Source organism: Poecile atricapillus, chromosome 28 (genome assembly GCF_030490865.1).
Source record: "Poecile atricapillus isolate bPoeAtr1 chromosome 28, bPoeAtr1.hap1, whole genome shotgun sequence".
In the NCBI taxonomy this organism is placed as follows: domain Eukaryota; kingdom Metazoa; phylum Chordata; class Aves; order Passeriformes; family Paridae; genus Poecile; species Poecile atricapillus.
In genome coordinates, this window is record NC_081276.1 from 3651344 (window position 1) to 3674353 (window position 23010).

The window sequence follows — 23010 nt, forward strand, 5'->3', positions numbered from 1 at the left end:
TCCCTGCTGGGATGCCTGTACCAGAAATGCTTCGGGGTTTTTTTTGGGGGGGTGGAGAGAAGAATCCCAGAAGCTTTTTTTAGGGAGGAAAAGCCTCAGCTCCCCAGCTTCAGAGGTTTCCTACCGCAGGGAACTCTCAGGTATCCTGCCCAGGGGGGCTTGGCTGTGCTTGGGGGGTGGTTGAGATGAGCTGCCTGCAGCCCTTGAATTCTGCTTAAAATATAATAATAAAAATCCCAGGGATCAGTTTGTTTGCTTAGGGATTAAGTCACCTAATCTGCCTGGCAGCGGGTGGCATTGTGGAGGTGGTGGCAGCGATGGCTTTTTGCCCGGCAAATAATCCTGCTCCCGGCCACGGCTGGTGGTCAGGCTGGGCTCAAACTCCTCACTGGCATCAGCTCTTCTCCAGGATGGGGTTTAGGGAGCAGGAAATGGTGCTGGGTGCAGGGAAAGAGCTGGCAGAGGGATGTATGGACGAGGGAAGGGGCTGGGAAAGGGATGGATGCATGAGCGAGGGGGTTGCAGAGTTGTGACCTTCTCCTCTGCCGTGTTAATGCCAGGGTGTGGCTCTGCAGGGCTGTTTCCCCGAGGCTGGAAAATAGGTTAGACCTCTCAAGCTGGGAGCAAAACGTCTTAATGTGGTGGTAAAATCTCATTCTGGGCCTGCAGGACTCTCTCCTTCCTCAAGGGCTCAGACCCCCCAAGTGCTGATGTGTATGGGGCTGTAGCAAATCCCTCTGGCTATTGTATGTTCTATCTCTGAAATCACCCCCAAAATCAAGAGGAAATGGCTTCAAGTCACACCAGGGGAGGTTTAGGTTGGATATTAGGAAAAGTTTCTTCATGGAAATGGTTGTCAAGCGCTGGCACTGACTGGAGTCACCAGGCCTGGGGGGATTTAAAAGCTGTGTGGCTGTGGCACTTGGGGACATGGGTTAGTGCTGGTGCTGGATTAGTAGCTGGACTCGATGATCTTAGAGAGCTTTTCCAACCTTTATGATCCTGTGATTCTATAAAATCAGGGAGCCAAGAGCAAATCCCCAGGCTGCCACCATCTCCCTGCAGCTCCTTCAGGCTGCCCCACCTGCCTCCTTGGGGTGCAGTGCTGAATTTTCCACTCCACAAGAGCAGCTGGAGCCAGGTCAATCCATGTTTCCCCAGTGCCATTTCCTTTTGGGAACACAGCACAGGGACCCTGTGAGAATAGGAATAACAGAGGGTTTTCCCTTTAGGGCAGGGATGCCTCACGCTCGTGCCAGCAAATGACATTGTCACCGGTGGTGTGGGGACAGTGCTGGCACCACTGGGTGTGAAAAGGGGACCCCATGGAGTGATTTTGGGGTTGATGCATCCTAATGGCACTGGGCTGACCTTCGTCTCCCCTGCAGGGATGGATTTTGGCTGCTTATCCCAGAGCTGTCCTGGAAGGATGCCCTGCTGGGTGTAACGAGTTGTCCTCGTGCTGTGGGTGGCAGTGGCTCTTGCCAGGCTTTGCCCGTGCCCTGTGCCACGTCTGGGTGCTGTGCTGGGGTAGAGGAACAGCAAGGTCACATCCTGGCTGCAAGAGCTGGCCTGGCAGCTCTCCTTGGGTCACCAAGCTCAGCGTGGCGCCTGGGGACTCATTTGGAAACCAGTCCTGTGAAATTTAAACTAATTAGCAAGTCCTGAGCCGCTCTCTAGCGCTAATTGGCAAGCCTGGCTTGATTAGTTTTCCTGGGCACATCCATGGCTCCACATGGCACCGCGTTCCTGGCAGAGCAGTGGCCGGCTTGGGACACGTCTGGGGGAAAATGCACGGGGACACTGCTGAGGACAGAGCCATTGGTGGGGACAGGCCCTGGAGCCATCAGAGGGGCTGTGAGCAGCACCAGGGATGGGATGGATCCCTGGGGAGTGACCCCATGGGGGCACTGAGGGGGGTCTCGTGTCCCCTCCCTGCCCAGGGTGTTTTTAATGCAGCAGCAGGGCCTGGCTGTCCTGCTGTGAACTCGTTCCAAGAGCTGGAATGATTAACTGGCATCAGCGCTGGCCCCGAGCCGGGCCATGTGTTTACTGCTGCCACCCAACCGTGCTGAGCTTTCAGTGACCCTCGCTGTTTTCCCTCATCGTTCTGGCCCCCAAACCCGGCTGTAAACAGGGGCCGGGGCTGAAACCCGAGTGTGCCTCCTCTCCAGTAACCAGATACTTCCTCCACATGCGCCTGGAGTGCTCTAAAGTGAGCCTGGCGTCTCCCAAATCTCAACAAAATCCCTAAATCTGATGTCTGCGCTGGGCTTCTGCTCGGCAGGATGCCAGACCTTCCCCCTCCAGCCGATCCCCAGGGATTTGGGGGGCTGGAGGCGCAAAGTTGCCGGGCACAGGGGTCTGACACAGACTCCTGACACTCGCGGGGAGGGAACGATGGATTTGCTCTGCCAAGAAGTTTGGAATCGCCGTGGGGACGTGGGGCTGGTGCCACCTCGTGGTTCCAGCAGCAGCTGAGCCGGGCTGGACGCGCGGTGCCGGACAGCGGTGGCACTGCTGGCACGGAGCTGGGGGTCCCGCATGTGCCCATCCGGGTGAGACCCCCGGCCATGGGAGCGACAGCACCGCAGCCGCCTCATCCCTGGAGCGCTGGGAATGGCCAGAAATGCATCCCCAGCCGTCCCTGGCCGAGGTCTGGCTGAAGGAGCCGCCCCGGTTCTGTCTCCGCTCGGCACCGCCGCGGCTGCACCGAGCGCGATCTGAGCGAAATCCTTTGCGAAACGCGAGTGGCACCACGAGCAGCAGCGAGACCGAGCATCAATGGCAGAGACACCGCGGCTGGATTTCCCCGTGTTACTAAACCCACGGAGCTTTTTGGTTTTTTAAGATTTTTTTTTTTTTTTTTTTTTTTTTTTTTTGCCATCTCAGCAAGTAAACACCGCCGTGCCAGGCAGAGAAAACCACAGATCGCTTTTCATCTCCAGTCCTGTCCCAGATAAGGCCCGAGAAGGCGGCGTGGCCCCACTGGAGGGGGCTGAGGAGGCCCCCATGGACCCCCATCCCGGCTGCCTCGCTGCGCCCTCCACAGCGCCATGGATTGAACCTCGCCTCTAAATCCTTGCTGTAATCTGCGCGGGTCAGGCCAGGAAAAACCATCTCAGCCCTGCTGCTTTGTGCAATTGTTTTAATTTTTTAATGTTTGTGTTTATTTTTTTAAATTTTTTTTTCCTTTAGTTTTTGCACATTTTAAAAATTTTTTGCAGGTATCTGGTGTTTAGTGCTGGGGCTTTTTGAGTCCCCACCACGGTACTGGTTCCAGAGGCAGTAGCCGGCTGGGATGAAGCTCTGCTTCTCCTCCCCATCCAGCCGTGGAAATACCCTCGGTCCTGGCCAGACGCTGCAGCCGCCTTCGCTTGGGTTTTGTCGCTGGTGAAAGGTTGAGGCTGGAAACAGCGTGGCCAAAACCTGTCCCGGTGCAATGCCGCGTCCAGAGGCATCGCCTTCCGTGTCCTGGAAACCAGAAAACCCCCTGAAAGTGCCGGTGCCACGCACGGACTGGGCACTCAGCATCCCACACAGACACTCCGCATTCCACGGGACACCCCCGCGCCCTTCCTGCTGCTCCAGCCCGGTCACGGCACGGGATCCCATCCTTCCTCATCCCTGATGATGATGGGTTTGTCGGAGATGAGCAGGGCAATGGGGATCAGCGGCTGGTGCATCCCCTGCCTCCCCTCCTCTTCCTCCTCCTCCTCCTCCTCTCCGGGTGGGTGTCCGGCGCTGGAGGGTGGAGATCCCCCCGGGCTCAGCGTGTCCTGCCTGCGGTAGGCGAAGGGCAGCTCCTCCCCGCAGCCCTGCGGGGACGCCACCGCTGCCGCCGCCTTTTCCAGCGCTGGGCCGGCCTGCGACACCTCGGGGAGCAGCACCGCACTCTGGGTGTCCGTGTCAGGCGTCTCCGCACCGGGATTCGGCTCCGTCAGCAGCAGCTCGGCTGGGCTGAACCTCTCCGAAGGCTCCAGGAGGCCTGTCCGGGGCTGGCCCCAAGGGTTGGGTGGGTTTGGGGTGGAAAATCCCGAGCCAGGGCTGTGCATGGGCGTTTGGGGCTGTGGGATATGCCCCTTCCTGCACCTTAAACCTCACCTGGCTCATCTCGTCCGCCAAGAACTGGATGGCTTTGGTGCCCACGGGCTTGGGAAGGGGTGGGAAGAGGAGGCGGCGAGCCCTGGGGAGGGAGTGGTTGATGAGGGGTGGGTGACAGTGGGGGTGGCTTTGGGGACGAGGGTGCTCTGTCACCTCTTTTTGCTCAGGTGGTAGATGGCAGCTGCGGCGGGGACACCAAGCGAGATGCCCAGGTAATTCAAGTTGCTTCTCCACGCTGCTCGCCGGGGACCTGGGGACAGGCATGGCTGGCTGGTGGCACTCCTGTCCCCAACAGGGACACAGGAGACGTTTTAGGGTGAGGGAGAGCACACAGTAGAGAGAGAGAGAGCACCCCATGGGGACTGGGGGCTCTCAGCCATTACCCAGCCCCTTGGTCTGGAAGTGCCACCAAGCACTGCAGGTCCTGTCGCTGTCCTCTGTCACCTCCCAAACACCCACCCTGTAGGCTGTGCCAGGCTGGAGGTTTTGGAGGGTGTAGTTTGATGCCGTGGCATCCACTTCACTGTCTGGGGAAACAAAACCGACCGTGGGGCGGTCTGGGGGGCCGCACCCTCCTCCTGCCCCACGGGGATCGGGGGTCCCCACTCACAGCTCGCGTTGTCCCCCTCAGCCTCGTGGCAGATGAGGTACTTGGCCAGCGCTCCGGGACAGGCGGCACGGGGGGACGGCTTCCACCGGAGCACAACTGCGGCCTCCCCGGTGCTGATGTTGACGGGCACGAGCAGCGAATCTGCGCGCAGAAAACCCGGGGGATTATTTCAGGAGCGCCCCTTCTGGAGCGCGTTCGGGCGCGGATGCTCCGTGCTCGCTCACGCACCGTTGCTGGAGTAGCTGTGCCACAAGGCGAAGGTGGCCCAGCCTCGCTCCGTGTCCCTGCCGTGCACGGCCAGGCGGTGACAGCCCGGCGCTCCCAGCGCTCCTGGGGACGAACCGGGGGTGCTGCTCAGCCCCTCTGACCCCGGGTGTGGGGACAGCGAGGGGCTTGGGGCGCTCCCTTGCCTCTCTGCACGTGGATGCTGTGGGCAGGGAATTCCTGCTGGGAGCAGATTCCCTGTTTCGGAGGCTCCGGCAGCGTCTGCTGCTCGAAGCAGAAGGCATCGCCAGGGACCGGCGCTTCCCACCGCGCAGTCACGGTGCTGCCGGCCACGCTGATCTCCTTGAACCTGAGATCTGGGATGAAACGGGGGAAAATCGGGCTAGCTGGAAAAAATAAAGCCCTGAGGGCTGCCAGGGGAGCTCAGCATTTCCAGAGCGGCGGGTACCTGCGCGCTGCTCTGCGGGCACACGGAGCTGCTGCGCCGGCCCCGGCCCCGCCGCATTGAGCGCGGTCAGCAGGATTTCGTATTCAGCCCCGGAGAGGGTGAGGTTGTGCTCTGTCACCTCCCAGCCCAGCACCACAGGGTCCTCCTCATCTGACTCTGCACAGTCACACGCCAACATGTGGACGTCCAGCTTGTAGGTGACATCCCTTTGCTCCTTGAGGACTGGCTGGGAAGGAAAAGGGGGGGACTCGGGGGATGAAATCGTGGGGGACACCCAGGAGGGCCCCAGGGATGCCGCTGTACCTGCCAGCTCAGCCTCAGCACCCGCTGCCCGTCTCTCCCCAGTTTGCCCAGTTGATGGCTCAGCACCGGGCTCCTCAGGATTTCTGCAGGAGGAACAAGCCTGACTGAGCCATCGACATTTTAGGGAGCTGTTGGGATCTCACCAGGCTCCTCTTCCTCACCCTCGGGAACAGAGATGTTGCTGCTCCAGTCACTCCAGTAGCTGCTCCAGTGGGGAGGCTTGTGCCGGAGCTGGACCACGAAGGTGCCATTGACCCCCAGGGCACAGGTCACTAGAGAGGGTGCCAGGGTCAGATGGGGGGGTCACTTCTCCTGTCCCCAGCTTTTGGCCATCACAGGATGCTGGCTGGGGAGCATCCCCAACAACCCCGCAGGATAAACCAACCTGAGTAATTTTCACCTGTCCCCATCACAGTCTCACATGTCACCTGCAGAGACAGCCGGGCATGGAGACACCCACCCAGTAAAACCAGTATTTTACTGGGACATCAGTGCTGCCCTGTGATCCCCAAACACCCCAGGGGCTGGGAGGGCCAAACAGTGCAGGGGACATGTTGGCCAGGGACCCCCTCAATCCTGGGACCCTCCTGGCAGCAACTGAGAGGGATGGGGGGTCCCCAGCTGTGAGAGCTGCGCTGGGGACAAGCATCCAGATTTGATCTGTTGTCGTCATTAGTATAATCTGGGGTTTTGTCTGTGTAATCCCAGAGAATCCTGTTAGGGGCAGCAGCAGGATCCCACGGCCAGAGGATGAGGCAGAGCTCATAACGCAGTGAAACAGATGGGACACAGCTGGGTTTGGGGGGGACACTGACATCACTGAGCCCCCACACTCCCTGGGCTGCCACGGTGACCCCTGTCAGTCACTGCCAGCTCCAGCAAAGAGCATTTTTACCTGTGTCCAGCTGCTGTCTCCCCCCCTCCAGAAGCGAGCCTCATGCTGTGCCGGCTGCTCCAGGCCTTGGCACCGTGGCCGTGGCACCTGCACCCTCAGCTTGCCACCAGTCTTGGAGAAGAGCATCTCATCAGGAGGTGGATCCAGTTTGACTGGAAAGATGAGGTGCTTTTGGGTGGTCTGGCAGGTTTTAGTGCCGGTGCTGGCTGCCAGCCTGGTCCCCGGGGCACTCACCAGCCTTGTTGAGGTGAAGGGTGTGGTTGGGGGTCTTGTGGATCTGCTCCCCCCAGCGTGCCTCCACCCAGACCGTGGTGTTATCCAGCATGTACAGCTGGCGATGCGGGGGGCTGTAGTTGGTGGCCGTGCCCACCCCATACCGGCTGCACTTGCGGTTCTTCTCAAAGCTGGGGAGGGAGCGGGCACAGGGAGGGATCCGGGACAAATCCCATGGGCTCCCTCTCCCCGCCGCGCTGCCCAACTCACCAGAAGTTCAGGATGTAGGAGGTGTTGCCGGCGGGGCCGAGGGGAGGCCAGGAGCAGTGGAAAGGCTTGCTGGTGCATTTCTTCCAGCAGGAGATGTCGTGGGCTGCCACGGTGCCTGCGGGACAGGGCAGCGGCTGGAGGCTCCTGCATCCCAAACTCCATCCCGTGCATGGAGGGAGCGGTGGTGTGGCTGTTGACCGCTTGCCAAGTTGTTCAAATGGGGAATCAGAGCAGCTGCAGCAGCGATTCTCACCCCAAGCCCCCCGTGTTCCCCCTCCCCGGTGATGCGGCGCTGGCCGGTGCCATTTGCCCCGACTCCTGCCCGCTGCCAGCGGGCATTCACCATCTTTACTCCCTCCCTGTGGTTTTGGACGAGTATCTCCATCTCTCTCCGGGAGCTCCCCAGGTCTTATCGCCCCCAAATCGTTCATAGAAAGTCTTCTGAAGTTATCTCTCATCTCCCAGCACCGCAGGAGCACTTACCGCCCTGCGCCAGCGCCACCAGCGCCGCCAGCAGCCACCCCAGCATCGCCCACCCGGGTGTCCCACACCGGATCCGGGGCTCCGCTGCCCTTCCCGGCTGCCCCATCCCCCGGTACCCCTCGGGTGCCCCTCTCGGGCGTGGCGACAGCCCCGGTGCTCAGAGCAGCTTCCCGCGCTTGGGGTTTCCTCTTCTACCGAGGACGTGCCGTTCCCAGGCAGCGCAGAGCCCCAGATGTGAGCGCGTGCCCCACTTTTACCAAAAACAAAAGAGAAAGCAACCAGAATATCCCCCTTTTTTTGCCGGCACGGCTGCCGGGATGGGGCCGGCTCTGCCCCGCGGTGGCGGCCCCGCCACGTGTCCCGGCACGGCGAGAAGCGCAAGGTAAGCGAAAGATGAGTCTTGGGGTTTTCGGTTGGGTTTTTTTGGGTTTTTTTGCACACAGCGCATTTCTAGTCCTCTGTCCCTAACTGGGTGAATCTCCAGCGGCTGCTCCAAGGTTGGGCTTCTCTGGGTTATTTTTTTTGGGGAGGGGGGTCTGTTGTGTTTGTCCCAGAGCCGCTCGTTCCCTGCGCCGCGAGAACAAAGCGGCACTGAGGCAGGAGAGCGCGGTGGCCCCGGGGCAGCAGAGCCGTGTGACGGGGCGGGTGACCCGGGACGGTGGAGCCGGGTGGCACCGAGGGCCGTGCACAGAGTGCCCTTGTTCCCGCAGAAAGCGGCCCCTTGTGTGGCCCTCGCTCGGGGCCGGAGGGCGGCGGTGGCGGGAGTGTCCCCGTGCTGGGACAGCGTGGGCACGGCCGGGCTGGGGGCACAGAGGGTCCCCCGGCACCTCCTGACGCTCCGTGTGCCCTCCCTGTGTGTCCCCCTGCCCTGCCCGGGCTGGGGGTACACACCGAGCTGTGCCGTGCCAAACTGGACCGTGCTGGGCTTTGCTATGCCACGGCAGAGAACAGAGCTGGGCTGGGCCGGGCTGGGCCGGGCCGGGCTGGGCTGGGCCGGGCTGGGCCGGGCCGGGCTGGGCTGGGCTGGGCTGGGCTGGGCTGGGCTGGGCTGGGCTGGGCTGGGCTGGGCTGGGCCGGGCCGGGCTGGGCTGGGCCGGGCTGGGCTGGGCTGGGCCGGGCCGGGCTGGGCTGGGCTGGGCTGGGCTGGGCTGGGCCGGGCTGGGCTGGGCTGGGCTGGGCCGGGCTGGGCTGGGCCATGCTTAACCAGGCCAGGCCGTGCTATGTCATGCCAAGCTGTGCCATGCTGGACCATGCTGTGCCAGGCTTGGCTGTGCTGCCCCAGGCCATACACTCCAGGACAGACCTGGGCTGGACCACACCAAGCTCCCAAGCAACCCCACGCCCTGCTGTGCCAGCCCCAGGCCATGCCATGCTGGGCTGTGCCATGCCAGGCAGACTGTGCCAGCCCCAGGCCATCCTGGGGCTGGCACAGCACGGCTGTGTACCAGAGCTGTTGTGTTGGGCTGTGTCAAGCCAGAAAGACGGTGCCAGGCCTGGGCTGTCCTGTGCTGTGCAGGCCCCATGCTGTGCCATGCCACGCCAGACTGTGCCATACTGGGCTGTACTGAGCCAGGCAGACTGTGCCAAACACAGAATGTAGCGTTCCCTGTCAGCCCCACACCCTGCCATGCCATGCCAGCCCCGTGCCATCTGCTGTGCCAGCCCCATGCTGTGCCAGCCCCATGCCTTCCTGTCTGATGTTGTGCTGTGTCATTCCAGCTCTGGGCCATGTGGGTCCCATGCCATGCTGTGCCATCCCGAGGCCATGCCAGCTCCATGCTGTGTTGTGCCAGCCCCATGCCATGCCATGTCAGTTTTGTGCTGTGCCAGCCCCATGCTGTGCTGTGCTGTTCTAGCATTTTGGTCCCATGCCGTGCTGTTCCAGCCCCTTGCCGTGCCAGTCCTGTGCCATGCAATGCCAGCCCTGAGCTGTGCCAGCCCTATGCCATGCCAGCCCCATGCTGTGCCATGCCAGCCCCATGCCGTGCCAGCCCCACACTGTGCCATGCCAGCCCTGAGCTGTGCCAGCCCCATGCTGTGCTGGCCCCATGCCGTGCCAGCCCCCTGCCATGCCGTGCTAGCCCCATGCCGTGCCGTGCCAGCCCCATGCCGTGCCGTGCCAGCCCCATGCTGTGCCAGCCCCATGCCGTGCCAGCCCCATGCCGTGCCAGCCCCATGCCGTGCTGTTCCAGCCCCATGCCATGCCAGCCCCGTGACGTGCCAGCCCCATGCCGTGCCATGCCAGCCCCATGCTGTGCCAGCCCCATGCTGTGCCGTGCCAGCCCCATGCCGTGCCAGCCCCGAGCCGTGCCGTGCCAGCCCCATGCCGTGCCAGCCCCATGCCGTGCCAGCCCCATGCCGTGCCGTGCCAGCCCCATGCCGTGCCATGCCAGCCCCATGCTGTGCCAGCCCCATGCTGTGCCGTGCCAGCCCCATGCCGTGCCAGCCCCGAGCCGTGCCGTGCCAGCCCCATGCCGTGCCAGCCCCGTGCCGTGCCGTGCCAGCCCCATGCCGTGCCGTGCCAGCCCCGTGCCGTGCCAGCCCCATGCCGTGCCGTGCCAGCCCCGAGCCGTGCCGTGCCAGCCCGGGCTCGGTGCTGATGCGCGTCCGGTGACGCGGCGGGGCCGCTGGGCGGCGCCCCGGGCGCACCGGCGGGGCGGACCGGGCGCACCGGGCGGAGCGGGCGCAGCGGGAGGCGGCGGCGGCGGCGGCGCGGCGGGATGGACGAGCCCAGCATCCTGCGGCGCCGGGGCCTCCAGGTGAGCACCGGGCACGGGCACCGGCACCGCAACCCGGCGGAGCGGGGGCGGGAGGGAGCGCGGGGAGCCCGGTCCCGGTGAGCCTGGGCTGGGGGTGCGGGTCTGAGAGGGGTGGGCGCTGCGGGGGCGCGGGGGGCGGGCGCTGTGGGTGAGAGGTGGGCGCTGTGAGTGAGAGGTGGGCGCTCCGGGTGGGAGGTGGGCGTTCGGGGTGAGAGGTGGGTGTTCCGGATGCGGGTCCGCAAGGGGTGGGTGCCCTAAATTGAGCCGTGGGTGCTCCGGGGGTGGGTGTGCAAAAGGTGGGTGCCGTAGGTGGGCAGTGGGTGCTCTGGGTGAGTGTGAAGCGGGTGCTGCGTGTGCAAGAGGTGGGTGCTGCGAGTGGGAGCTGGGTGCTGTGTGTGAGTGTGCAGGAAGCCGGTGCTGAGAGTGGGAGTGGGGGGCTCTGCGTGGGTGTGTGTGAGAGGTGGGCGCTGCGGGGGCCACAGGTGGGTGCTGTGTGTGAGCAGCGTGTGACAGGTGGGACAGGAGCCGGGCACCCCCCCGGGAGCCTGGCAGGGTCTGAGCCCCAGCGATGCCATGGGATGTTGGTGGGGGGTACCCAACTGTGTGGGAGCTCCCGTGGGAGCACCGCGATGCCGGTTTGTGCCGAACCGCTGTGCCAGCCCCTCTCTGAGCCCCTCCATTGCCCGGCGTTCCTGCTCCCTTAGGCAGAGGGACACCCATCCTCCTGCCCATCCTGCCCCCGCAGGAGCCCCGGCTCTCTCTGCCGCGCTCGGCGGGGTGATGACCGGGGACCCCCCGGCTCGCAGAGTTGAGTGCTGAACCGGATTTTCCGGGTGACCTGACGCCTCCATCCCCATCTGCAGTATCCGGGGGGCCAGGGCGGAGCTGTCGGGGCGGTTGGAGGATGGCACAGGGCTGCCTTCATCCGAGCTGGCAGCTCCGCTGGCAGCTGCGCTCCGCTGCACGCTCAGCCCGGGAGGGAGCCCTGTGCCGGAGCTGCCTCCCCGCGGATGCGGACGGACAGAGCCATGGCCGCGGGCTGAGGGGCTCTTGGCTGTGGGTGTCGTTCCTGGCAGCCGTGGGAGCCGGCTGAGTGCCCACATGCCCGTGGCAGGAGGGCTGGGAAGGGGCTCCCACCAGGGACCTAATCCCAAAGCCTGAGCAGCAGTGCTGTCCCCGATGCCGTCCCAATGCTGTCCCCGATTCTGTCCCTGATGCCATCCCTAATGCCACCACTGATGCCATCCTCGGTGCTGTCCCCGCTGCGGTCCCTAATGCTGTCCTCACAGGGATCAGCTGATGGTTAATCCTGGCTGCCACTGGACCTGCTGGAGGGAGATGCAGAGTGCTGGACAGGTGGATCAGGCACCCTGTGGGAGCTGGCTCTGTGACACTACCCCACATGGGTCCTCAGGGCCATCGGGTGATGCTCTGGGTGTCCCTGGGGACTCAGAGAGGCCGGAGAGCCCCTGGCAGTGGAGGGAATTGGGTTCTCTGCACTCTGGCACCCTTAGATGTGTGTGGGTGAGCACGGGGGACACTCCTGTCCCACTGCTCCATCTGCACACGGCTGAGCAGTAAAACCCTCAGCGTGACCCTCCTCTGCCTCCTCCCCTGCACAGGGGCTGGTGGCCAGCAGCGGCACAGCTCCAGGTGTGGGTGGCGATCCGGGCTGGGTGACAGCAGGGCTGGGTGAGGGTGCTGGGGGCTCCCGCTCCATGTAAGGACCCCGTATCCCCTTATCCCACGGGCCTGGGCTCAGCCCGTGCTGGCTGCACAGGGACAGCCACAGCCACGCCGTGTCCCTTGTCCCAGCACCCACAGACGTGTCCCGTGGCACCCGGGGCAGACACACACCCGTGGGCCCCGAGGCTGCCGAGTCCCTGTGCACCCAGGCATGATGTCACCCGTTGCCATGGCAATGCTGCTGCATCACTGCGTTGCAGCGCGCCCCGATCCCGGGATTTCCACAGGGGCTGCGTGGCGTGGGCAGTGGGATGGGGCATGGGTACCCCGGGGATTGGGGGGTGTATGGGTGCTGCTGGGGGGCCCCCAGATGGGTGGCAGCAGCTCCAGCCCGCAGGGGGGCCATTCCTGGGCCAAAAATGGGTCGGGGGTGCTCAGGGGTACGGGACCGGTGGGCACAGGGTCAGGACAATGATGGGGCATTAACCAGAACTTGCAGCTGCCACACGTCCCTGCATCCCACGGTGTGCCAGGGCACACACACCGACCTGTCCACATTGTGCCACTCACAGTGTGCTGGTGGAATCTGTGACACTCTGTGGGGTGACAGGTGGCACAAGGGTGGGCACCAGAGCAGAGCTGGAGCCGGATGGTGCCCAGCGCACCAGGAGGGTGGCACTGGCCTGGGTTCCTGTCCCCAGCTGCCCTTTGGCCCGTTGCACCACCTGTGAGCAAACAGTTCTCACAAGAAATATTCCCAGAGGCTGGAATAATAACTGACGTAGGAGCTGCTCCCCTCTCCCAGGGTGGGGGGGAACGAGGTGGGGACAGGGTGAAGCTCCCATCCTGGGGCCATGCTCCAGATGGGCTCGTGGGTGCTGCTCCCACTGCACTGCCCTCGTGCCATGGCTCCTGGGCCTGGCCATGGGGCCACCAGCCCTGGGGACACTGGAAGATGTCCCCTTGTGCTGGCCCGGGGAGGGTGGTTTGTCACCCTCACCCTGGGCACTGTGAGTGTCCCCGGTGCTGTGGTGACAGCTGGATGTGGCAGTGGGGGCTCTGGCAGGTGTGCAGGTGTGGCTGGCAGGAGTGGGGGTCCTGCAGGTGGGCACCCCCCAACTCCCAGGGCCACACTCTGACCCCACCTCGTGCTTGTCTCGTTGCAGAAGGAGCTGAGCCTGCCGCGCCGAGGAAGAGCGTAAGTCCCTGAGCTGGGCCACCCAGGGCGTGGGGTGGGGTGTCACCGGGAGGGTCACACTTGGGGACACAGCACTGGCACCGCAGGTGGCAGCAGGGATGGCTGATAAACGGCACCAGGCCTTGTTGTCCCCAAATCTGGAGTGGCAACAACATGTTCTCTGGCACTGAGGGACCTGACTGCATCTCCTCGGGTGTACTGGGATGTGCTGGGGTGTACTGGGGTGTGTTGGGGCAGTGCTGGGATGTGTTGGGGTGGACTGGGGTGTGGTAGGAGGCTGCTGCAGAGCTGCCCCTGTGCTGGGGCCGTGCTGGGGATGTGTGGCAGGAGCATTGGGGCTGGCTTGGGGAGGCACTGCGGCCATACCGGCACGGCTGGGGCTGTACCGGGGCCGTGCTGGGGCTGTACCGGGACCGTGCTGGGCTTGCGGTGTCTCAGCAGCGGCAGCGCCCCGGCACATCCCGGGAGCGGTGCGGATCGGGGCCGCCGCTGCACCGGGTGGGCCGGGTCTGTGCGCGGGGCCGGGGGCTGCCGTGCCGTGCCGTGCCGTGCCGTGCCGTGCCGTGCCGAGCCGTGCCGTGCCGTGCCGTGCCGTGCCGTGCCGTGCCGTGCCGAGCCGTGCCGTGCCGTGCCGTGCCGTGCCGTGCCGTGCCGAGCCGTGCCGTGCCGTGCCGTGCCGCGGGGGCGGGCCCGGGCCCGGCGGACCGAGCAGGGAGCTCCGTCGGGGCCGCCGGTGCCGCCCGCCCGCGGGAGCCGCCCAGCGCGGGGGCAGCCGGTGCGGCGGGAGCGGAGCGGGAGAGGGAACGGGAACGGGAACGGGAACGGGAGAGGGAGCGGAGCGGGGCGGCGGCGGCGGCAGCATGAAGTCGCGTCGGGACAGGCTGAAGATCCCCTCCCTGACCTTGGAGTGAGTCGGAGCCGGGGCGGGGCGCGCCGGTACCGGCATCGGCACCAGGGGAGGGCGGCGGGACCCCGGGCCATCCCCGTCCCGCTGCTTCCCTGTCCCGGCACCTGCCCCATCCCGGCCTATTCCTATCCCGCTGCATCCCCACCCCCGGGCCGCAGGTCCTGGTCCTTCCTCCCGCAGTCGCAGCCCCGAAGCCTCCCGGTGACAGCCCCCGCGACAGCGCCAGGCCACCCGCTGTCTTTCCCAGCCACAGGCTTAGACCCTGCAGTGTCCCTGCTGTCCTCTGCCCTCCCCCTCCAGCTCTGCCTCACTTTCCTTTCCTGACCCCCCCAGCCCATGTCCCCTCCACTCTGGGCCCCCGGTCCCACTCCAGACCCAGGGGACGGTGGCACCGAGGGGCCACCAGCGCCATCCATCACCCGCTGACACCGCGCCGGCACGTCTTGCCTTGCAGCTTGTCTCCGAGCAGCCAGAGCCCGACTCTGCTGAGCCCCTGCAGCCCCTGCAGCCCCTGCAGCCCCTTACTAACCCTGCACCCCTGGAGGTAAGACCCCCCCAAACCCTCCCTGGGAACTGTGGCCACCTGCTCCAGGGAATGAGGGGGGAGAGGTGGAGATGGGGACAGAAAGGTGGGTCCCCTCCGCCAGGGATGTCCTGGAGCACCCTGAAAGGGAAATGACTGTCTTTGGGATACATGGAGTTATGTGGCTGGGGTCTGCACACCCCAAAACCAGCCTGCCTGTGCTGCTGGCTTTGTTCTGCTACTGACTGGTCCATTTTGGGGAGCCCCAGTGGGAATGTTGTGGCAGCAGCTCAAGCTCAGGCCCTGAGCACCTCTGTTGTGAAGGGGGACTTTGAGAATGGCCCAGGGCAGAGCACTGCCATGGGAGCAGGGTGGGAGCAGGGATGGTGCCTGGAAAACATCTTTTGTCACCTTTTCTGCTCCACCGTGGGTTGAAGGTGAGGAGAGGCTGCTCTGGGGGAGGGAGTTGGTTCCCCGTGTCTACTCCCTCTACCTTCCCCCAAAATGCCACAATCCCCTCGTGGTGCCCGGCCGGTGGAGGTGCTGGCCGGGCCCTGTGGCCTGTGCCCGGGGACAAGGTGCAGCAGCTGTGCTGGCACCGGCGGTCACACCCCGCCCTGTGGCACCCGGGGCACGGAGCTGCACCTGCCCGGTGCCTCCGGCGGTGTGCCGGGGAGAGCAGCTGGATCCGGTGGGGAGCTCTGCTGCTGCTCAGCAACAGGCAGAGCCATTTGCGGGCAGGAGGGCAGGAGCTCGGGCGCTGCCCGTGCCCCGCCTGCACACGGGGCCCCGCCTGCTGGACCCCTCTGCTTGCCCGGCCTGGCCACCACTCGCCCCGCAGTGACCGCAGCATGTGGGAAAAGCAGCGTGGCCTTGTGAGTGCTCAGCTGAGGCCTCGTGGAGAGAGATTTTGGGATGCTCACGGTGGGGATGAGATGGTGACAAGAGGACGGGGACAAGGACAGGCTGTGCTGGTGTCTCATGGCTGCTGGGCAGGACCTAAGGGGAAAGGTGCTGAGACCCTGGCCGACCCAGCAGCACCAGGATTTCTGGCTGTGGCACTGGCCCGGTGAGTGTGGCAGTGCCATCCACACAGCTCAGGAGGTTCTGGTGGCCCTGGTGTGCCACCACACAGGAGGACGAGTGTCACTGGGTCTGTGCTGGGATCTCCCCGGCTGAACGGGAAAGCCACCGTGGGTGGGAGGTTTCAGGGCACGGCCAGGACGCTGCAGGGTGGGTGCCCTGGAAGGACACATCTCATGGGTGGTAGGGTGCTCACAGGAAGCCCCAGGCTTCAGGGCTGCCCCCACTGACTTCAGGGATGATATCTGTGCCCCTCGAATGCATCAGTAGCAGATGTTGAATCTTCATGGTAATCCTGACCCCATTTTGGGGTGCTGCCCCATTTCTATGGTAACCCGAAGCCCGTCTTGGGGTGCTACCCCATCTCTGGGCTAACCCTGATCCCATTTTGGGGTGCTGCCCTGTCTCTATGGCACTCCTGATCTCTTCTTGGGGTGCTGCCCCACCTCCAGGCCAACCCTGACCTTATTTTGGGGTGATGTCCCATCCCTACCATAACCGGTTTGTGCCTCCGCCGCCCTGCCGTGGTAACCCCCTCACCCCCCACTTCCTCTCCTTTGGGGGGTGATCCCCCCATCTCCATGGAAACCCCGACCCCGTTTCGGGGCGCTGCCCGTTTCCATGGTAACCCCGTCGCCGCCGGGCGGGAAGGGGCGGGCGGCAGCGGGAGGCGGCGGCGGGAGGCGGCGGGAGCCCGGCCCCGCTCCCGGCCCCGCTCCCGGCCCCGCTCCGGGCCCCGCACGGTCCCGCGGGCGCCGCTCGGTGCCGGGGGAGCCGCTCGGTGCCGGAGAACGCGGCCGGGCCCCGGCGGGGCCGCGATGTCGGACCCGAGCTGCTGGGGAGCCGCCCCGCCCGGTTACCGGGGCCAGCGGGCGGCCGGCGCCCTCCTCCAGCGCTCCAAGAGGTACCGGTTCCGCCACCGGCACCGGGGGACACCGGGGGGTGGGAGCGGGGCCGGGGTGCGTGGTTTGGGGGGGACAGGACACGGCACCGTGCATGGGGGTGGGCACCGGTGTGCGTGACCGGGCGGGGGGGATGTGTCTGCACCGGGGGCACACGCGGTGTGTGGGTTCGGGGGTCCTTTCCCCGCGGTGTTTGTTTTTGGGGGGATGGAGCAGAGTGTGTGGTCGGGGGGGGGGGATGTGTGTGGTTTGGGGTGGTGTCTTAGCGCTTGGGAGGCACAATGGGGGGGTGTGTTTGGGGGGTTTTGGGGGGTCTGTGTGCATCGTGGGGTGCAGCAGGAGGGGAAAAAATGCGTGGGGGGTGGGCGCCAGATTGTGTGATGTGGGGGGGCTGTGCACCAGGGCGTGTGGTTTTTGGGGGGGGTCACATGTGGCTGTGTGGGTTTGGAGGGGCTGTGCACCACAGCTGCATCTTTTTGGGGGGTGCTGTGCACTGAAGCAACACCCTCCAGATCCCGAGTGAGGTGGGGTGGGGTGGTGGGGACCCCAATGCCACAGGGGACGTGGGATGTAGGGTTCCAGGGTATTAGGGGATGTTTTGGGGTGCTCTGTACCCGTCCTTGGTGTGGGTGGGTTTGGAGGGGGTGTCCAAGGTGGACACCAGTGATGGGATGGATCCCATGTGGCACATGGCCTGAGCCAGGGTGAGGATCCCCAGGGTGAGGGAGGGGTGGGAAGGGGACACCCCCTTTGGCAGCAGGGCTGGGGCAGTGGTGGGGGGTGCATAAATGGGGTGCAATGGGGCTGCCCCAGGTCTCCAGCTGCAAGGCCAGGCCTGACCCAGGCAGGCTGGTGGGGACACATCCCCGAGGAGGGGGACAGGAGGTGCAGAGCACCCGCTGAGCCCCCCAGCTGCGGGTGGCGGAGGTTGGAGCCTCCATCCAGCAGGTTTGGGGTGCTGTAGCTGGCCCAGGCATCAAACCCTGCCAAGGCTTTGTGTAACTGAGGTGTTGAAGCCGGTGCGGAGGCAGAGCAGAGAGATTCCCATTGTTGCTGTCTCTCAGTATCAGTGTGAGCTGGCACAAAGCAACACGGTTGCTTAGCAAAGGTATCCATCCCATCCCAGCCCTCACCTGGGCTATGGGAATTCCTGCTCCCAGTGCATGAGGATGGGCAAAGAGGGCCCTTAATAATTAAGAAAAGGCACTGGATGGGGTTTTCCAATCTGGGGTGGCCAAGCTGGGGGGGCTTTGGCAGAGATGTGTAATTGGAAAGATGATCTAGGCAGTCATCTGTCTCCAGCTGAGCATGATGAGGCTGTAATTCTCATGAAGGGCAGAGGATTTGCTCTTCTTTCATTGGTATTCCTAGAATCCACAGTGAGGACTGGTCTGGCCTATTTAACAGAAAGCATATGATGTTATTTAGTGGGATTAAGAGGTTTGAGGGATCCTAATTTCCCGTGGGGGATGCAGAGATGGTCAGTGCAGGGCAGGAGAGCCGGTGGTTCGATGCTGATGGGGTTCTCCTTCTCCGTGGATGCTGCCCGTGGCTGTTCACACCCCAAACAGCACAGGAGAACAGCCCAGCAAACCCAACAGGTACAATTTCTTACCCACCAGCGGGAACCCATGGCTCAGGGACGTGCAGGGAGGCACCCCAGGGTGCTGGGCAGGTTCTTGAGGCTTTTTTTGCAGTGCAAAGAAATAAATAAGTCGATACCCAACTCGTTACTCTGTGATTCCCTTTGAGGATTTAGGATTTTGCTCTTTGGAGGTTCCTGATGTGTTGCTTGGTGCTCCAGGGTGGGTTTGTAGGAGAACCCACAGTGTTTTTGGCTGGGGTGGGATGAAGGGCCAGAGGGAGCGTGTTGCATTTCACCATCCAGACCCTGATCCTCATTCCAGCCCTCTCCCAGCCCCATCCCTGGAGGCAGCCGAGTTCAGTGCTGTCACAAGTCGTGGAGGACAAATGTCATGGAGAAACTTGGGATGCAGCTGCTTGGTTCAGCGAATCTCAAAGTTAAACATGAATTTATCCCACTGGAAAGCAATTTTTTTTTTTCCATGGCACTTCCCCAAATCTCCAGGCACATTAGAGCTGTTGGGGGGTACGGAGCCAGCAAGGAAGGGAGCTGGGAGCACAGACACGTGCTCTCAGTCACGCAGCAGGAGCGGAGCCGCCTGCTCTGCCCTTTGAGATTGTGCCTATTCCCTTATCACTCCCGACCTCGCCCTGCTCCCTCCACCCCGCACCTACTTTGTCCCAAACCCGCTGTTTTCTGCCTGGGATTCCCGGCCTGCAGTGCCCGGTGCGGGGCTGGCAGCTGCCGCACGCTGCTCCGATGTCCTGGGAAGTTTTGGGGGCGGATCCCCGCGGGAGAGGAGCGGGAACTGCAGCTCCTTTGTGAACTTCCCTGCCTGACCCTCGGTGTTGCACAGCCCTGACCCCCAGCCACCCATCCCTGCTGGCAGAGCCCTTCGCCACGGACACATCGGGGTTTGTGCTGTGCGGCCATCCCGCCCTTCCCGAGCTCCAGGAGCGCTTGGACACCGCTCCCAGGCACAGCTGGGGTTGCTGGGGTGTCCTGTGCAGGGCTGGACTCGATGATCCTTGCGGATCCCTTCCAGCTTCAGGACACTCTGGGGTTCAGCCGAGCTGCCGGGTTCAGCTGTGCGGTGCCGGCGGGCGCTGGGAGATGCCGGTTCCTCCTCCACCCGACGGGTGACACGATTTTGCTCCGGGCTCTGGGGTCACGCTGGCTGTCACACACTTTCCATATCCCTTGAAACAAGCGCTGGATGGCAGCGGCAGCGCCAGGGCCAAGGCAGCCTCAGCACGAGCGGAGCGGGAGATGCTGACAGCGATTTTCCACTCCATTTTTGGTACCTAACGTGCAATTAGGTGATGGAGGCAGAGCGGGCAGCAGCCCCAGCGCCTGCCATCGGGGCTCGGCAGCTCGTCTCTGCCCTGGGGCTGGTTTCTAGCCCGAGGTTTCCGTGCGGGAAGGATGGGAAGCAGCTGTAGATGATGTGTCAGGCTGAGGGGGGGTTACACTGGCGCAAAATGGTTGTGGGAGCCGAGGGTGGAGCGCACGGAAACAGGAAACGTCGGCCTCGCTCTGTGTCACCATTACTGGAACTTGCTTCGCTAAAGGTTTGTTTTCACTTCCAAAATGAAAGCAAGGGAGGGGAGGCGAGCCCCTGGTCCCCCGGGCTGTCCCCTCTGCAGGACACACACACACCCCCCGGTCCCTGTGGCAGAGCTGGCAGTGAAGCAATGTCAGAGCTGGCAGCTCTTTGCAGCCCTCCTGGTTCCTCGACCTCCTCCTGTGCCACTGCGGTGCTGGGGCAGGGCTGCTCACGCTGCCTCAGTTTCCCATCCGGCAGCAGCTGAGGCTGTGGGTTCTGGCTGCGAGTTCACGGCTCTAACTGGGGCTGAAGCCTGTGTTTAAGTGAGAAAATCAAACACCAGAGGCAGGAAAGGGAGATGGGTTAGATGGGATGCTGGGAAGGCATTGCTCCCTGTGAGGGTGGCACAGGGTGCCCAGAGCAGCTGTGGCTGCCCCTGGATCCCTGGCAGTGCCCAAGGCCAGGCTGGACGGGGCTTGGAGCAGCCTGGGATGGTGGAAGGTGTCCCTGCCATGGCAGGGGGTGAGATGAGTTGATCTTAAAACTCCCTCCCAACCCAAACCATTCTGCTATTCTGTGATTCCAGGAAGGGATAAATGTTTGGGGAGGGGAAGTTTTCCATCTCCCCCCAACATCTCAGCTCAGCCTGGGTGCTGAGAGGGAACCTCTGAGCCCTCCAGGGTCACTGCAGCTCCAGGTGAGCTCAGAGCTCACAGGATGTGTGTCCCAGAGACCCCTCCAGGCTGCAGGGAGGTGCAGAAGGGTTTGTGGGGCCCCAAGCAGCTTCCCTGGTGGCTGAGACCTTCAAAGGAGTTGGGGCTCTGTCCATGCATGTGGAGCTCTGTCCATGTGTGTGGAGCTCTGTCCATGTGTGTGGAGCTCTGTCCATGCGTGTGGAGCTCTGTCCATGTGTTTGGAGCTCTGTCCATGTGTTTGGAGCTCTGTCCATGTGTGTGGAGCTCTGTCCATGTGTGTGGAGCTCTGTCCATGTGTTTGGAGCTCTGTCCCTGTGTTTGGAGCTCTGTCCATGTGTGTGGAGCTCTGTCCATGTGTTTGGAGCTCTGTCCATGCATGTGGAGCTCTGTCCATGTGTTTGGAGCTCTGTCTATGTGTGTGGAGCTCTGTCCATGCATGTGGAGCTCTGTCCATGTGTTTGGAGCTCTGTCCATGTGTTTGGAGCTCTGTCCATGTGTTTGGGGCTCTGTCCATGTGTTTGGAGCTCTGTCCATGTGTTTGGAGCTCTGTCCATGTGTGTGGAGCTCTGTCCCTGTGTGTGGAGCTCTGTCCATGCGTGTGGAGCTCTGTCCATGTGTTTGGAGCTCTGTCCATGTGTTTGGAGCTCTGTCCATGTGTTTGGAGCTCTGTCCATGCATGTGGAGCTCTGTCCATGTGTGTGGAGCTCTGTCCATGTGTTTGGAGCTCTGTCCATGTGTTTGGAGCTCTGTCCATGTGTGTGGAGCTCTGTCCATGTGTGTGTGGAGCTCTGTCCATGTGTTTGGGGCTCTGTCCATGTGTTTGGAGCTCTGTCCATGCATGTGGAGCTCTGTCCATGTGTGTGGAGCTCTGTCCATGTGTGTGGAGCTCTGTCCATGTGTTTGGAGCTCTGTCCATGTGTTTGGAGCTCTGTCCATGTGTTTGGAGCTCTGTCCATGCATGTGGAGCTCTGTCCATGTGTGTGGAGCTCTGTCCATGTGTGTGGAGCTCTGTCCATGTGTTTGGAGCTCTGTCCATGTGTGTGGAGCTCTGTCCATGTGTGTGGAGCTCTGTCCATGTGTGTGGAGCTCTGTCCCTGTGTTTGGAGCTCTGTCCATGTGTGTTTGGAGCTCTGTCCATGTGTGTGGAGCTCTGTCCATGTGTTTGGAGCTCTGTCCATGTGTTTGGAGCTCTGTCCATGTGTGTTTGGAGCTCTGTCCATGTGTGTGGAGCTCTGTCCATGTGTGTGGAGCTCTGTCCATGTGTTTGGAGCTCTGTCCATGTGTGTTTGGAGCTCTGTCCATGCATGTGGAGCTCTGTCCATGTGTGTTTGGAGCTCTGTCCATGTGTTTGGAGCTCTGTCCATGTGTGTGGAGCTCTGTCCATGTGTGTTTGGAGCTCTGTCCATGTGTGTTTGGAGCTCTGTCCATGTGTTTGGAGCTCTGTCCATGTGTGTGGAGCTCTGTCCATGTGTGTTTGGAGCTCTGTCCATGTGTGTTTGGAGCTCTGTGCATGTGTTTGGAGCTCTGTCCATGTGTTTGGAGCTCTGTCCATGTGTTTGGAGCTCTGTCCATGTGTATTTGGAGCTCTGTCCATGCATGTGGAGCTCTGTCCATGTGTGTGGAGCTCTGTCCATGTGTTTGGAGCTCTGTCCATGTGTGTGGAGCTCTGTCCATGTGTGTTTGGAGCTCTGTCCATGTGTTTGGAGCTCTGTCCATGTGTTTGGAGCTCTGTCCATGTGTATTTGGAGCTCTGTCCATGCATGTGGAGCTCTGTCCATGTGTGTGGAGCTCTGTCCATGTGTTTGGAGCTCTGTCCATGCCCTGCTGGCGCTGGCTGTTCATCATTGTCTCACCTGGAGGGACCTGTTGTGAATCACTGTCCTTTACACCCTGGATTCCACATCTGCCCCTTCCTTCTGTTTTTGGGATCTGTAGAGAATCCCTTTGCTTCCAGTTCACCCCCTCAGTGCTGTGGGTGTTTGTGGCCGTGCTGGGATGTTAAAAGGTGTCCTTTAATTTGTATTATCTCTGTGGGTTCCTGTTCCCAGCTTGGTGAGGAAACTCGGTGTCTTTGCGGAATCTGCAGCCAGAGGAAGCGGAAATGAAGGAAAGGGGAGGGTTGTCCTCGTGCTTGAGCTTCTGCTCTGAGCCGTGGATATTTGCAGTTTCCTCTTGGCAGAGGGGAAGAACTTAAATGAGCCCATCAGGTTTTAAATGTGGGAGTGGGGTACAACAGGAGTGGGGCTGCAGCAGTGGGAATTTTTGAGGCTGAGCCACTCTTGCAAGGCAGCCTTGGACTCAAGGCTGAAAGGGAAGGAAAAACAAAATTCCTGTGAGGATTGAAACCTTGTGAGCCGGGAGGGTGGGGATGGAGATGGGGATGTGAAGACCCAGTGCCTGTGGCCTTGCAGAGATGCTCTGTGGGATGCTGGGCTATGGTGCCAGGATGGGAATTTTGGGGATTTTTGGGGAGTTTTGGGGTGTCAGGGTGCTGGTGTTGCTTTTCACCTGGTGCTGCTGCACGTGGCTCCCTCCTGCTGCCATGGCCAGGGCAAAATTCCCACAGATTCCTGGT

At 62.6% G+C, this 23010-nt stretch overlaps 2 protein-coding genes across 11 annotated transcripts in view; one reads left to right on the plus strand and one right to left on the minus strand.

The window, feature by feature from the left end:
- Positions 1-23010, plus strand: part of MAST3 (microtubule associated serine/threonine kinase 3) — a 42063-nt gene that overhangs the window by 3767 nt on the left and 15286 nt on the right. For 3 of the 10 annotated variants that reach the window (XM_058858556.1, XM_058858558.1, XM_058858565.1), the window contains exons 1-2: positions 13966-14101; positions 14556-14645. In XM_058858556.1, the coding sequence (XP_058714539.1) occupies positions 14055-14101; positions 14556-14645 (137 nt within the window). In that variant the 5' untranslated portion in view covers positions 13966-14054. Of the gene's footprint in view, positions 1-10207; positions 10311-13162; positions 13195-13965; positions 14102-14555; positions 14646-16376; positions 16612-17417; positions 18211-23010 lie in introns of those variants that run through there. The other 7 variants (XM_058858559.1, XM_058858560.1, XM_058858561.1 and 4 more) reach the window with 6 other exon arrangements.
- Positions 1369-7776, minus strand: IL12RB1 (interleukin 12 receptor subunit beta 1). The gene is made up of 14 exons (XM_058858567.1): positions 7069-7776; positions 6820-6989; positions 6586-6737; positions 6076-6118; positions 5852-5962; positions 5691-5773; positions 5379-5613; positions 5125-5325; positions 4943-5044; positions 4715-4855; positions 4488-4631; positions 4258-4354; positions 4054-4186; positions 1369-3998 (listed from the first exon to the last, which is right to left on the minus strand). The coding sequence occupies exons 1-14, from the start codon at positions 7524-7526 to the stop codon at positions 3597-3599; spliced, it is 2472 nt and encodes an 823-aa protein (XP_058714550.1). The 5' UTR covers positions 7527-7776; the 3' UTR covers positions 1369-3596.